The sequence below is a fragment of the Sparus aurata genome, chromosome 16 (assembly GCF_900880675.1).
Source record: "Sparus aurata chromosome 16, fSpaAur1.1, whole genome shotgun sequence".
Lineage (NCBI taxonomy): Eukaryota > Metazoa > Chordata > Actinopteri > Spariformes > Sparidae > Sparus > Sparus aurata.
The window spans coordinates 28901064-28916131 of NC_044202.1; the positions used below are offsets into that span (position 1 = coordinate 28901064).

At 41.1% G+C, this 15068-nt stretch overlaps 2 protein-coding genes across 5 annotated transcripts in view; one reads left to right on the forward strand and one right to left on the reverse strand.

The window, feature by feature from the left end:
• eipr1 (EARP complex and GARP complex interacting protein 1) overlaps positions 1-9808 on the reverse strand; it is a 226433-nt gene extending 216625 nt beyond the window's left edge. For 2 of the 3 annotated variants that reach the window (XM_030443726.1, XM_030443725.1), the window contains exons 1-2: positions 9505-9808; positions 9192-9275 (exon numbers count right to left, since the gene is read on the reverse strand). In XM_030443726.1, coding sequence (XP_030299586.1) covers positions 9192-9275; positions 9505-9546 — 126 coding nt within the window. In that variant the 5' untranslated portion in view covers positions 9547-9808. The remainder of the gene's footprint in view (positions 1-9191; positions 9276-9504) is intronic. The other variant, XM_030443724.1, reaches the window with a different exon arrangement.
• trappc12 (trafficking protein particle complex subunit 12) overlaps positions 9795-15068 on the forward strand; it is a 91312-nt gene continuing 86038 nt past the window's right edge. Inside the window, exons 1-3 of one of the 2 annotated variants that reach the window (XM_030443722.1) lie at positions 9795-9881; positions 10519-11826; positions 13450-13566. In XM_030443722.1, coding sequence (XP_030299582.1) covers positions 9846-9881; positions 10519-11826; positions 13450-13566 — 1461 coding nt within the window. In that variant the 5' untranslated portion in view covers positions 9795-9845. Of the gene's footprint in view, positions 9882-9920; positions 10145-10518; positions 11827-13449; positions 13567-15068 lie in introns of those variants that run through there. The other variant, XM_030443723.1, reaches the window with a different exon arrangement.

Here is a 15068-nt window from a genome sequence, read left to right on the forward strand (position 1 = left end):
AACAGGCAAACAGCCAATCATTTAGTAGCTGTGTAGTTCGGTTGCAGTAGTTGCATGTGGGTTTGTTTATAAGGGAGTAGCATGCAGTGAGAAGCCGGGGGGAGAGTAGAGGCGGCCGCTATGTAGCGGAAACTGGCACCGGTAGTATAGTAATCCACGGTAGTACCGTCGTGTAGAATTTCTAGTATAGCAGGAACCGTTAGGATTTGGCACCGCGGGGTACCGTGGGTTCCGCGGGTACCGTGCAACTCTACTCTCTACACTTGACCACACCTTGATGACCTTCGTGCAGCTTGACGAGAAAATCGTTTCTCATTGTTGAGGGGATAACGAGTCTTTGTCCTTTTAGTAGTAGACCATCCTGGACTGTGAGAAGAGCACGCTCAGGCCAGTACAGCTTGAGTGCAGGTTCATTGGTGCCATGGGCTGGCCATCCTTCTGCACACAGCTGCATCACACGTGCGCACACACTGTCCCTCTGCAGCTGGTCGCGCAGTTCTGCCAGATAAACAGTGCTAGCAGGTAGGTTCTCCATTACCATGTCTGTATGTTAGTGTCTTTCAACAGCTCTTTTTCAGCCGGTGTTTCTCCTCTCTCGACTGGAGCTCGTGACAGTTTATCTACTGTCCACAGACATTTCCCTGCCACATGAGATATGGAGTAGGAATAGCGCATCAGACGCATTCTGAAGAGTTGGAGCCGAGGAGGTAGAGCATCCAGTGCTTGAGACCCCAGGAGACTCAAGAGAGGCTTGTGATCCGTTTCCAGCTGGAAGTGTTTCCCAATCAGGAAGTTGCAGAACCTCTCACAGGCCCAGGTCAGTCCCAATGCGTCCTTTTCCACTTGAGCGTATCTCTGCTCGGTTGGAGTGAGAGACCGCGACATGTAGGCTATTGGCCTCCACTCTTCGTCCCATCTTTGGAGTAGCACTCCTCCTAGCCCGTATGATGACGCGTCTGCTGAGACCTTGCATTCTCTGTTAGGATCGTACATGGCTAGCACAGGTGGTGACGTCAGTGCATCCTTCAGATCCTGAAAAGCTTTGGTCTGCTCCACGCCCCACATCCAGCAGTTCTTTTTCGACAGGAGATCACGCAGGGGAATGTCCCTCTCCGCCAGCTGTGGGATAAACTTGCCCAGCTGGTTTACCATGCCAAGAAACGATCTTAGTTCACTCACTGTCGTCGGCTCTTGCATCCTCTTCATGGCCTCTGTCTTGCCTGGGTCCAGACTGATACCACTGGCAGAGACCACATGACCTAGGAAGCTCACCTCTGACTTTGACAGGTCACATTTCTCAATGTTTAGAGTGGAGCCATAAGGCAGGCATCCAGCCCAACAGGATCTTCCCAGCAAGGCAGTGTGCAGATGATGCACAACATATGCATCCTCCATCTCTGCTTTCTCACCTCTCCTCAGCAGCAGCCTGGCGACGCCCACAAAATCAAGTGGACTCCTACCTGGTCCCAGGAGCGGCTTTGTTGATTTTCGGAGAATTGGTGGATTGTTCTCGTATATCTCCAGGAACACAGCGTGTGGCAGGACTGTGACGTCGGCACCTGTGTCGATTTTGAACATCACACTGCTGTCATGGATGCCTATGTTGACTGTCCAGGGTTCACCATCTGTTGTGATGCTGCCGAGGAAGATTGCATTCTCCTCCTCTCCTTCAACTTCATGCACAGATTTTGGTGCCCTGCACACGCGACTATAATGTCCCTTTCTGCCACATGCATGACATTTACTTTCATTCGCAGGACAATCTCGCGGATGTGATGGAGAACTGCCACATTTGTGACACTGAGCTTTTCCTTTGCTATTCTGGGCATTGTGTGGCTTATTAGCATACTGAGGTTTGTTTTTAGCCGGCTTGCTGGTCTTAAGCACTCTGACTCTATCCACAGACTTAGCATCACTTGCCTGTGCTCTGGTGTCACCTCGCAGTGAAGCTTGCTGCTTTTTGACCCCCTCACTTTGACGTGCCATCCTGACAGCTTTGTCCAAGGTAAGTTCTGCGTCCAGCTGCATGCGTTCAGACAGCACCTAATCTGACAGTCCAACAACGAGTCTGTCTCGGATTAGCTCGTCATGTAGCTGCAGTGTTCTGCTAGCGCGTATAATGCAGTGACAAATGAATCCACCGGCTCTCCTTCTCTCTGATTACGCATGTAAATTACATTGTTCTTGACCACGAAGAAACTTTGAAAACCATCACGTACCCCTTTGTAAGTGCCTCTGTCGGCAACCGTTAGTTAGCCCACGTAAGATGTCATCTGCCTCGTCCCCCATGCAGTATATCAATGTATTGACTTGATTCTCTTCAGAGCTGGCATTTAGGTTACTTGCCAGGCGAAATCTTTTGAATTTCCTGATCCATTTATCCCACTCTTGCGGCTTTGAAAAGTCGAAGGACTCTGGTGGCTGGATATTAAACGTAGCGCACGGTCCTGCTGCTGCCGTTAGCTGCTGGTCACTGCCGCTAGCTTCTCCTCCGTGGCTCATCTTGTCCTTCTTTTTCTTTCCTCCGCAGGTGTCAAAACGATCCTTTTCTTTCGGGCTTCACCTCTCACACTAACTACAGGACTTCTGACACCATGTCGTGTTATTGAATAACTTGCGTTGAGTCCGACTGCAAGTATAACGTGAATCCTTTATTTTTCCCCCTGACCTCGCCCTAACCTCTCACGTCCTCCTCCCCCGGCCTCCGTAGTTCCCCTCAAGACAGTTACACCACAATTTTAGCTCCTCATAAATCTCCACTTGTCTACTTTTCCTTCATGCAGTTTTCCTCTCCCAACCTGTAAATAGTTTTTGCATATAGAAAATATGAGGACTGCAAGAGTGTTTGAGACTTTGATATATATGTGACTTTTTATATGAACTGCTGTCCCAATACTTTAGCAGCTGAGATGAGACAGACTCTGCATACAACAACAACCAGGTTCTTCACCAGTTTTTCACCAAAGCTTTACGGGAGAGTGGAAAAGAGAAAGCCACTGTTGAAGAAAGCTCACATGAAGGCTTGACTGGGTTTTACCCAAAGGCATGTGGGAGATTTCAGGGTCAAATGGAAGAAGGTTCTTTGGTCTGATGAGACCATAATGGAGCTTTTTGGCCCTCAGACGAGATGCTATGTTTGGTGGACACCAAAAACTGCACATCACCACAAATACACCATCCCCACCAACATGGTGGTGGCACCATCATGCTGAGGGGATGCTTCTCAGCAGCAGGCCCTGAAAGGCTTGTGACGGGAGGGGTTAAAATTAATACAGCAAAATATAGGGAAATCCTGGAGAAAAACTGATTTACTGTGCAAGAGAACTACGACTTGGGAGAACATTTATTTTCGAGCAAGACAGCGACCCGAAGCATACAGCAAAAGCGACACAGAAATGGTTTAAATATAAACTTGTGAATGTTCTGTAGTGGCTTAGTCTGTCTCTCAAAAAATACATTCTGAAAAAAATGGAAATTGAAACTTCACCTATATCAAAAAATAGAAGCCTCTGCAATTTGGAATTTGTATTTGACTAGAGTGGGAATCAAAGGGTCCCTCACGATACGATACACAATACATGGCCCACAATACGATAATCAACATATTGCAAGACAATCATATAAACAATATATCATGATATCCATCTAACTGAAGGAAACAAAATGGCGGTCAAAATGAATGTGCAGGTTTTCTGTATTTAGGGCTGGGCGATATATCGATATAAAACTTATATCGATATATTTTTGAAATGTGATATGGAATTAGACCATATCGCACACATCGATATAGTTAAAATTTGCGCTGGGATCCTTGCTCCGGGCAAACCGCTGACCCGGAGCTCTCTGCACTGCTCCCCCCGCCCCTCCTCCTTCATGCACAGAGAGGGGAGGGGCTGGAACAGACACTCCGGCACTCTTCAACAAACACTTTGGTGGCCGCCGTTGCCCCGCACTTTGGCCTTGATACCCTGTGAAAAAATATCACTGCATGGCCACCGGACAGCGTAGCGAGCTTGTCTTGAATTACAGCCACCTGAGTGCACAGTAGTCACTCACAGTAACTTCAGTGAGTCTGCGTTTCGCGCAGGTGGAGTCTCATCATCACGATGATCTCACGTGAAAGCCTCTCAAACAGCAGCAACGTCTCAAAACAGAAGAACGAAACTTACAGCACAGCGAGCGAGCGCAGCCGGTTTTGACATGATATGTAACTGACTTATGTGGTAGGATTTAGTCCGGTAAAGTTGGAAATATATTCACAGATTCGAACTTCCCGGATCAATAACTCATAAGTGAAACCTTGTTAAAACACAAACGACGGCTCTTTCCTACCGTAGTATGGTAGACAACGAGCTACAACCGTATTTTCATCAAAACGAGCGTCTGGACATTAACTCTGGTCTGTATGGTCAGCCAGCTGTGAGACGAGGGCGCAGGGACCGTCTACAAAGTGCAACACTGAAAAGAGAAACTACAAACATATTAAATAACTTCACTATTATTCAGAGTGTAGTGCCACCAAAATCACTCCACACATCAGTGGTCTCCTGCTGGTTATTCTACAGTTTTTTTTGTTTAGAAAAAATGTGCTTTGCCATAATTTTGGGGAATTTCTATTTGGGAGAAATATTCAGTAACACTAATGTTCAGTGTAGTGTCACAAAACTCACCTCACTCTAACCCTACTTAAAAAAACTGTTTTGTAATGTAACATTAACTTGATATTGGTATTTAAGAAATGTTTTAATACATAATCCATGTCTTATTATAAATTAGGATGTTATGGTATCAGTCTGAAAAGGTAAATCAACAAATTTTACTCAGTGGCCTTTGTGCCCCTGACAAAAAAAAAAAAGTGAAGGCCAAATGGACTTGCCCCTCAAATGACAAAATTCCCACCCACATGTCATATTTGGCTTTGATTTTGACTGAACATTTGCTCTCACTTTGCATAAAAATATCGGGATATATATCGTATATCGATATTCAGCCTAAATATATCGGGATATGACTATTAGTCCATATCGCCCAGCCCTATCTGTATTTATTCATTGCAATTTGGTGTCAGTTTCACAGAATTTGACATGAGGTGAAACACTCAACACACTTCTCATTCGCACATGTGCATCATATAAACTGGCAAAAGTCCAAACTGTTAGGAAAAAAGCACAGTTCTGCAGCAGAACCAGTTTTTCAGTCTGTTTTTACATTTATAGGAGTATAGAACAATGAAAACAAATTAGTGTAAAAAAAAAAGAAAAGAACAGGATCAGGATGTGAGAAGAGGAGGGGAGAATTCCCTGTTGGTGAAAATGTCAGACAGTCACACAAGGGGAAATTCTCTCTACATGAGGGGTTACAGGAAGGTAGATAAGATGACATTTGCTGTCCTCATAAAACATCAAATGGTCAGTGTCCTGGGGAAGGCATGATCAACCCAAACCTCAGGGGGCATTGTTTTGGGAAGGAGTCATTACCAAGTGTTGTAAAAGAATGTGGCCCCACTCTGTTGTATTTAAGGCAGTAACAATGAGAGGCTTGGAGAGAACGTTCTGGACCTTCCCTCCATGCAGCATGTATTAAAGAGATCTGATTCATCATGTGGAGTCTAAAATTCTTCGGAGAATACGCAACTCTTTACCTCACAAAGGAGAACTTCCACTGCAACATTTCTTAATAAAGGGCACATGTAAAAAAATAAATAAAAAAAATAGTACTATGCAACCATAACCAAATTGTGTGTGTGAACCTGTACACATTCTCTGCTTATACGTCTTAGAAGCTTAACAAACTTGTCTTTTAGTGCTTCAACTTTTAGCATGGCAGACTTGTTGTATATCTGGACAAATGTAACTGCTCATCAACTCGTTTGATATAAACATGAGAGCATTTCAGTACTTTGAGGTAACTTGTATTATGTAAACCGGAGCACGTTTAAATTCATCCTCAAATATGTATGTTCTTTTTCAGGAAAAGCTTGTGCATCCCGCTTGTTGGTTGCACGTAGGAGTGCATTTCCCACTCGTTATCAATAAAAATTTGTGATTGTCACGTAGGACTCTGTTTCGCTAGTAATAGACTAGAGGGCATCTTCCACCTCTCATCTCATCATAAAGAGCTGGACTAGCTTTTTCAGTGACATATTTTCTGCTTGGTATTTCATACCTTGGTACCAGTGGTTGTAGCATTTGGCAAAAAACACTATTTTTGGTCATGTTGTATGGGCGGAAGTCATTTGAATTAAACCCAGCAATGGATTTCGTAATACTGGCATCCCTCAGGGACGAGAAAGGAATCTTTACTTTTAAGATTGCATTCACTCCTGCATTAGCATTAGCCGCTTTCTCAATGAGGTGATCAGGGTGGTAGTATTGCAGGTGGCTTAGCATGTTCGTGGTGTTGCCCATGTACTGTACTTTTACCGGACAGTTCTTGAATATGACGTAGTCTTTTTATCGATTTTTGTTTGTCCTAATAAAGGCGGCTGGGGCGTCTCTTAATGTAGTTTTCTTCACATTACAGTCCACCAGTGTTTCACTGTAAACTTCCTCTTCTTCGGCCGATTTACTTCTGTTCAAGTTTCCCCTCATTCACATCATACCCATCACCACGAGAAGCCATGAAGCAGCGATGCTGGGGAGTCAAATTGGCATGGAAATCTCTTAATACACCTTATTTACTTAATTACAATATCAACATTTGGCGCCAGCGTATCAATAGTCGTATCGTGCGAGGAAGTACGACAATATAATACTGTATCAATATTCTGTCCCACCCTTGTATTTAGACATGCGATTTAGATAATATTTCCATTGAAAAGCCCTGGTTGTGACTATTTTAGGATATATGTCATTTATCAAGGAAGGTTTTAAAAAATTTGCTGGTACCAGTTTCTTAAAGTAACATATTTGCTGCTTTGTTTGGTTTATATTAGTATTCATCAGATATCTTTGGATTTTATGCAGTTTAGACAAATTAAACCAACTGAGGGTGTTTGACCTTTGAGAAGTTGTAATGGGAATAATCTGACATTTGTAATGAGCAGTTAATTAATTCAGGGCCACAACTAACAATTATTTTCATCTTTATTTATTCAGTTGATTGTTTAGGGTTAGGGTTATATGTGCTGTTAGAAATGTCAGAGAAAAGCAGAAAGCCCTCAAATCTAATACGCTAGAAGCAGCAAATATTTTTTCTTAACAATTACTTGATCGAAATTGTTTTTTTAATAATTGTTTTTAATCTAATTGCTTCAGTACTCAACTAATGAATTAATAAATATTGACAGATTAATCAATAATCAAAGTGTTTTGTAGTTGGAGCTCTATATGGATGCCTAAATCCAAAAATCATTCAAACACACAGGTACATGCACACACACTATACCAAAGACTAAATATATAAAACATGTACAATAATGTGTAATTTCCTTAACTAAAGAAAAGGGAAAAAAGCACAACTGAATAATCATCTACTTAATGTTGCTATAGGACTGCATTAAAAGTATGAATGGTAAATTAAATGAGATACAGATTACCAGCAATGCAAGGTTACAAAAATGATCCCTTTCTGAATAATTTTCAGTGACGTTCTTTGGATTTTCAATATGTCTTTCTTTCTATTTGACTTCATCAAAAGTTTTGTCAATAGTTTCATTCTTTAATGTCTGACACTAACTGGCCAATCCACTGAGATATCTCGTGCTGTTTGTATTTTTCACATCTCTTTTATATTAAGGTAACAAATACAGGTCCTACTCCTACGCAATTATAAAAGTGCTTTTCGAGCAAATGCTGGATAATGATCTACAGTGAAGGAGTCCTTACCAAAAACACTGTGAGAAAAAAAAATGTCTTGACAAAATCTTGATCTTTTTAGCTCTGTGGGTCTTTTTAAGCATTAACAGACACTTGACCATAAGATTACAATGACACCCTTACTAATAAGGCTCACTCCTTCTGCATTCTAATACTGACTGCCATAAAAAAAAAAAAAAAGTTGAAGATGACCACCATTAGATCTCCAGATTCAGTAGCATTTTTCAATATGGACTTAACTTAGGGAAAAATCACAACAGTGAATACAAAACCACAACAGCAAATCAGAAAACACGACAGCAAATAAAAAAACCCGACAGCGAAATCAAAAACACGCAGCAGTCTTTTTAGATATGGTGTTATGTTGTTATTTTAAAAAACGCTTATTCATGTTTGTGATTGCTGTTGTGTTTTCACACTTAGTGTTGTGATTTGACCTTCAGGATCACCTTAGCCTCAGCTTTTGTTACTCCTTGTCACTTGTGTCATTGGCTGATGAATCAGGGACCTGCAGCCAGTCTCTGGGCTAAATAACTTTCAAGGAGCTGGTCATTAAGGTCTCTTAGACGTTTTTGCTGCTTACACTCAGTGTGTTTGTGTATTGCAAGCTATTTTGTCAAGACTTATCTCCTTTGTAAGAATATTTTAGGTTAATGTAAGAAAGCTACTGATTTGCCATTACATTTTTGTTATGAAAATTTACATTTTTGATTTTGCCTGTAGTGCCATTTATCCATCTAGATTGTTTTGGTCAGTTGTAGAGTTTTGGAAATATTGGTTATAGAAATGTCTACCTTCTCTAAAACATAATGAAAGTAGATTGCACTCCACATGTGGTGTTCAAAGCACCAAACAAATACACTTGAAATACTCAACAGCAGTCTAACATGTTACCGGTTACCCACGATAATCCAAAATCCTTGTTGTGAGCAGTTTCATGTAGGAACTTTTTCTTTCTGTATCAGCTCACAGAATGAAGCATGTATCTACTCATGGACTAGCTAGCTAACTAAGCAGAGGAAGAGCCATTAATGTTTAATTTCATACTGTCACAAGCACAGTCTTCTTGTCACTGAGTAGATGCATGCTTCCTTGCATCATTTATTTTTTTCACATTTTTTTTTTTCAGTCAAGCTATTGTTAACTCTTATGTACCGTCTTCTAACTCAAATTCAAATTAATTTCAATAAATTCAAATCTATTTATTTAAGTTAATTTATGTTTGCTGCCATTAACCTGCATCTGACCTTTTTTAAGATCTTATGGGGACATAGGGGGACATGAATAACTACTATATACTGATAGAGTAAAACAATAGGATTCTTTCCATCCAGCTTTATACGGCAAAGGATTTCAGTCTGAACTGATTCTTACCTGGTTGTCAAATTTCAGTGACTGTGTGCCCACAAGGAAACGAATGGCATCAGTTTCAGCTGTCTGGGCAGTAAGTGCTCGTGCCTATAAGGTACATCCGAACAACACGAGTTTAAATTTTTTCAGGAATTGAATGAGATAGAATATAGAAACAAACAATTGATATACGGTAGCGATGCATTCCTGTGTGCAGACACAGACTAGAACCAGTAAGAATTGTTAGTAAGACATACAGAATAGAATTGAGCTAACGTTAGCTTCCACTCAAACACAGGTAAATGGTATTAATGATGTGATAGCGCAACAGCAATACCTGAAATTCGAGACCATAAATAACAGGAGCGTCGTCCTCCATTTCGGTCTGTTGCCAGAGTTTAAGTTTTCTATCTTTTTTAAAACGTCGTCTCACGACGTAAACACAAATATTGTAAATATAACTGTGCTATGAACTGCACATAAGCCAACAAAGTTGTCGCAGCACTTCCGCGATTTAAAAACGGAAAAAATGAAGTGTGCGAATATAGTGCGTAACGACAGCCGTGCAACGTTGTAAAATCTTTTAAAAGTGCGTTGAAGAGCTTCAAGAATACCAAATACCAGGGCCGCATCAAAATTGTCACCTCTGGCATGCCGTATACGTAGCTTTATGTGGAGATGCGCATGCGCATTGTAGTTCTATCTGTCAGGAAGGTAAGAAAACGTCGTATTTGTGTTTCATTTGTTATTTGTTGTCTATCATTGCCTAGTGATGTGTATAGGCATGGTCCTGTTTTTAAAGCGTCGGCAGCTATTAATGTAGCATTTATTTGACATTTACAACCAGCTGTTCAGATGAATTAGCTTACGATAGCTGACTTGCTAATATAGCTTCAGCAAGACAGTCAGTCTTAATAAAATGGTTACAATTCTCCGATTTAAAAGATTAAAAGGAGAGACGTGCTCTATTGCTGATGGTAATAAGAGTTTTTACAAATGTAGCGTTTGCTTACAATGACAGGAACTGCCAGATGCTATACAGTGTTGTACGATAATGTTACTGACAATGTGTTACTGTTGATATTACATTTAAAGGTTAATGTAATTTATTGATGTTTGATAGCCGACTTGCTAATATAGCATCAGCAAGACAGTCAGTCTTAATAAAATGGTAACAATTCTCCGATTTAAAAGATTAAAAGGAGAGACGTGCTCTATTGCTGTAGTTAAATGATGATGATAAGAAAGGAACTGCCAGATGCTATACAGTGTTATATGATACTGACAATGTGTCACTGTTGATATTACATTTAAAGGTTAATTTAATTTATTGATGTGTTTCCTGTTCAAGAGTAGCAAAATGGATAGTGGGGAGGTTCCTGCTCAGCGGCCAGTCACATTGGACATCACAGTGGAAGATTTAACCAAGGAGGCCTCAGAACCTCCGCAGCCAACATCCAGTCAGCCCCCTTCCAGAGACAACCTTGTTTCACAGGAAGACAGCATCGACCTTGGTGGCGAGTTTGCCACTCCCCAGGAGGACAGCAGCGCTACACCTTCAGAGAGCCTGATGGATAAGCTCAACGATCAGATGATGGAGAGTGTCATGATTTCTGACTCCCCTAATAACAGTGAAGAGGACGATGTAGCCCCCATTGAGTCCTTTCTGGATGGAGGAGTGGAGAAGGAGGAGAATGTACTAGAGCCTTCAGGCGACAAAGAGGAAAACATTGCAATTGGACAGAATACTGAGATTAAAGTTTCAGTGGAGGAACAGGAGAATGGTGGTCCTGAGGAAAAAATAGAAGAGGACTTACAGAAGCAGACAGACACACAAGAGCAAGTGACATCCTGTGTTTCACCTCAAGGTGAAAAACTGAGTCTATCATATTTCAAAAGTGAGAATCCAGAACCACAAGAAGCTAAAGGGGCGTGCCCAAAAGATGAGCCTGTGCCAGTATGCACTATATTCAGCCAGGGTACCCAGCCAAAGTCTCTGGTGCCTGATGGCTTCCAGCCAACACTCATTAAATCCCCCAGCTTTAGCATGGGAAGTGGTGGGGGAAGTGCTGAGGCAATGACTCCCAGCAAGTTGACCCCCCCCCTCGTGTGCCAGCCGAGCCCTAGCCTCAGTAAATTCTTCACTGACAATGGACAGACCAATCCAGCCTCTGACTTCTTTGATTCATTTACAGTACCATCCTCCTTCATCTCTGTTTCAAACCCAAATGCAGAGATCCCTTGTGGCCCAAGTCAAGCTTCCATAGCCCCCACACCTGAATGCCAGCTTTCCTCCACCTCCTCCTCCATCACCACCCCTGGAGGACGTCTGGACTCTGTTACCCCCACCACTACCCCTACTGAATCCACCACCAAGACCCAGCCTCCTCCAACCCAAGCAGTCCTAGCTCCAACTCAAGCCCCTGCCCAAGCCACTCAGCCTCAGCCCTTTAACCAGCTCCAGGCTGTGTTCTTGGGCAGCGATGACCCATTTGCTACAGCGCTGAGCCTGAGTGAGGTGGACAGGCGCCATGATGCCTGGCTGCCATCTGAGGAGACCAGGAAGGTGTTGATCTCTGTGACTACCCAGCACTTCAACCCAGCCTATGTAGAGAGCATCAGACTCACCATGCCTGGACTGAAGTTTGACAACCTGCAGGTAGGATAAGCAAAATAAGCTGGATGATGATGTCATCTGATTAAGTAATAATGTCATTTTGACCACTCCTTTAAAAAATCATTCTTTTTCAGGGTCCCAATTGTGTGGCATAACAATACTAAATCACTGGAGTAGTATAGAACACATACTATTAAAACAATTATTGTTGGTCATGAATGATGTATTCATCATATGTGTTGTCTAAATTAAGCAAAACATTTTTTTCCCCCCAAGTTGAGTTCTGAAACATAAAGTGTTATCATTACCATGATATTAGTGCTGCAAATAATGATTATTTTCAGTAGGGAGGGATTTATTGAAATGAAATCAAAATCATCACAAGATTGCAGAGGCCATGGCAAGACTTTTTCAGATTTTTCTTTTTTGCTCTGACCATAGTCCAAAACCCAAAACAATTCAATTTAGGTTTATAAAAAACACAGAAAAGCAGCAAAACATTCAAGAAGCTCAAATAGCCAAGTACTTTTATCGTCTTGGGCTGGGCAGTGTATTGATATTATATCATTACTGTGATAGGAAACTATATATTAGGTTTGTCACTATCTCGATTGTAAGTCGGATATTGATCAAAATGACATCACAGTCTCGAGCTTCGAAATCAAAGGTGGAATTGACAATTTAAGCTACTGATCAAACTATGACTGAAGCCACAGTGGAGTGTAAAGCAATGTGTTCTTTGTATTTACTCAGTTTGGCTTAGTGCACCAGTTAAAACATATCTATGGATGCCGACGATCACTGTAGGACTGGCATGTTTAACCTGCTGTGGCAGAGACATGGCCGGAGAACATAAGCGAATAAGAATGGATCAGTAGCAGGATGTGTTATTATTTATATTATATATTGGTTCATCAATTAATAATTTAATTGTTTTAGCTCTTGTGATACTAGGTTTGGTAACAGCACTTGGCTGTAGTCAGATTGTTTGTTTGTCACACAATGACAGTAGTTTCAGTCAGTCACAATACATAATGTAGAGACAGTTGTTATTTGTCTGTAAGCACACATAACCATGTCCCTCCTTTCTCATGGGTCTCCATAGCATACTTTTTCTCATAAACATCCTCTGAGCTCCCTCAACAGCAACATTTATCCGCAATAACATCCCTAATGAAACATCAATTTACTTATTTATTGAGTTGAATCTTATGGTGTGTGTCCACCTTCCAGCTCAGATTGTGTTCATTATCCCCTCAGAATATGTTTGAATGCCTGATGAATAAATGAATAAAAATCAAGGATTTGTTTCTGTCATCTTGGTTTTTTTAGCCACACTTTCGGCAGTCTTTTGATTTGTCCCAGTTTGGGCTGGATATTGTTTTATTGATTATTTATATAATTCTGTCCAAATGTAGGGATGGCCAGATCAAGTTGATTTGCCCCCAGTCTATTTCATTTAGTTTTTAGTAACTACTAATAGCAAGTTTGGATCTGAAAGTTTGAAAGTCTGCACTTAGTGCTCAGGTTTTGAGTGTAAATACCATCATGACAACTCTCAAATCTCTTGCTTGTCAATGGTGTTATTTTCTTTTACATTATATTAAATTGGTGTGTGTGTGTGTGTGTGTGTGTGTGTGTGTGTGTGTGTGTGTTTCACTGCAGGGCGATGCTGTAAAAGACCTAATGCTTCGTTTCCTGGGCGAACAGGCAGCGTCGAAGCGCCAGGTCCTCACCGCCAACTCTGTAGAACAGTCCTTCACAGGCCTCAAACAGCTCATCGTAAGTCTCTTACCATACTGTTTGTGTGTGACCAATTCATTCATGTTCACTTCTTTGGTTCAGAACACCATTCACTGTGCAATGGTAGTCTGACATACTGTATATAAAAACAGACCTTTTCAGCACCTTTACTGTTTCAGTATAGTCACTGTTCTATTAAATGCTTGAGTTATTTTGTCTTTACATTATTTGCATGTACTAGTTGGTACAACAGTTTAGCTTGTCAATTCATTCTTGACCCTGAAAACAAAACACATCTTCTCTCAAAGTCCACTTATGCACTTGTAGCTTTGGATTTTATCACATAGTCTTCAACAGCAGATGAACAGTGTTTGTCACTTGTTTGTCACACTTTAGATTTTCAGTATTATTAACATCTACAGAACCAAGCTCTTTTCATCTCCTGATTAACACTGTGTGATATGGTTACACATTATAGTGAGTAAGTGGACCTCAAAAGAACATGGTTTTGTAAAAAGCTTTTTAATAGGTATCAGTCAGATTTCATTCTACTTGCAAAATTGTTTAATTTAAGTACAAACCCTACAATAATATTGACAAGAACGTCATACTTTCATGGAGTTTTTTGAAAGGTCCTTGAGACCTTTCAAAAAAGTCTTTGTATTTGGGAAAAATGTAAGGCCTCTGAAAGTTTTGTAAATGGCCATAAATAGACATGGGTGATTAAAAAAGGTAGGTAGGTAGGCAGGTTGTGTTGCACGGTAAACCGATACTAGAAAGGTACCGCTGTACCCAGCTGTTAAAAACAATACTTTTTCATGTTTTATTAGTATCGGTACTTTATGAACTTTGTGCGACAGCGGGGCAGCGTGTCTGTGTGCAGCTTCTCTCTGCTTCCTCACTGCCTGCAGCCAGAGTGGGCGTGGTTTCACAGTGACAGACAGTCACAGAGCAGAGCGAGACAGACATGGCTGAAAGTGGCATGAGTGCTCCTGCCTAGAGCTGGTATATACAGTTCCTTTTTAAGGATTCGAGTCATTATGAGTCACTCACTAAATTGAACCGGGTTGTACGAGTCACTTGAGTCAGTATTGTCTAATCACCATGGAAACTCAGTCCTAGCCCATTGTCTTTTAACCACTAATGTAGTAAAAAACACAATGCAATAAAACATATACATGATTGGAAAATAAAACAGATACTAAAATAAAATAAAATAAGACAAAATAAAACAAATAAATAATTAGAGGTAGGAACTGTGTTAATGGATAACGTTCCCAAATAGAGATAATAATAGCCTACTTACAATATACTAGTTACGAGCTACTAGCTACGAGCTTGCTACGAGCTACTAGCTACGAGTGTTTCCCGCATCGGCTTGCAGGCTACCTTGTCTGTGAATATTTCTGCCTCAGTCACGTCAGAATGATTTTCAACAGCAGTGTTAGATGTTTAACAATGAAGATAACAACTCCATGATCCCACAATCGATTGAAGCTGCATTTAAAAGACTTGGATCAGGACTAGGGCCAAAACTTGAT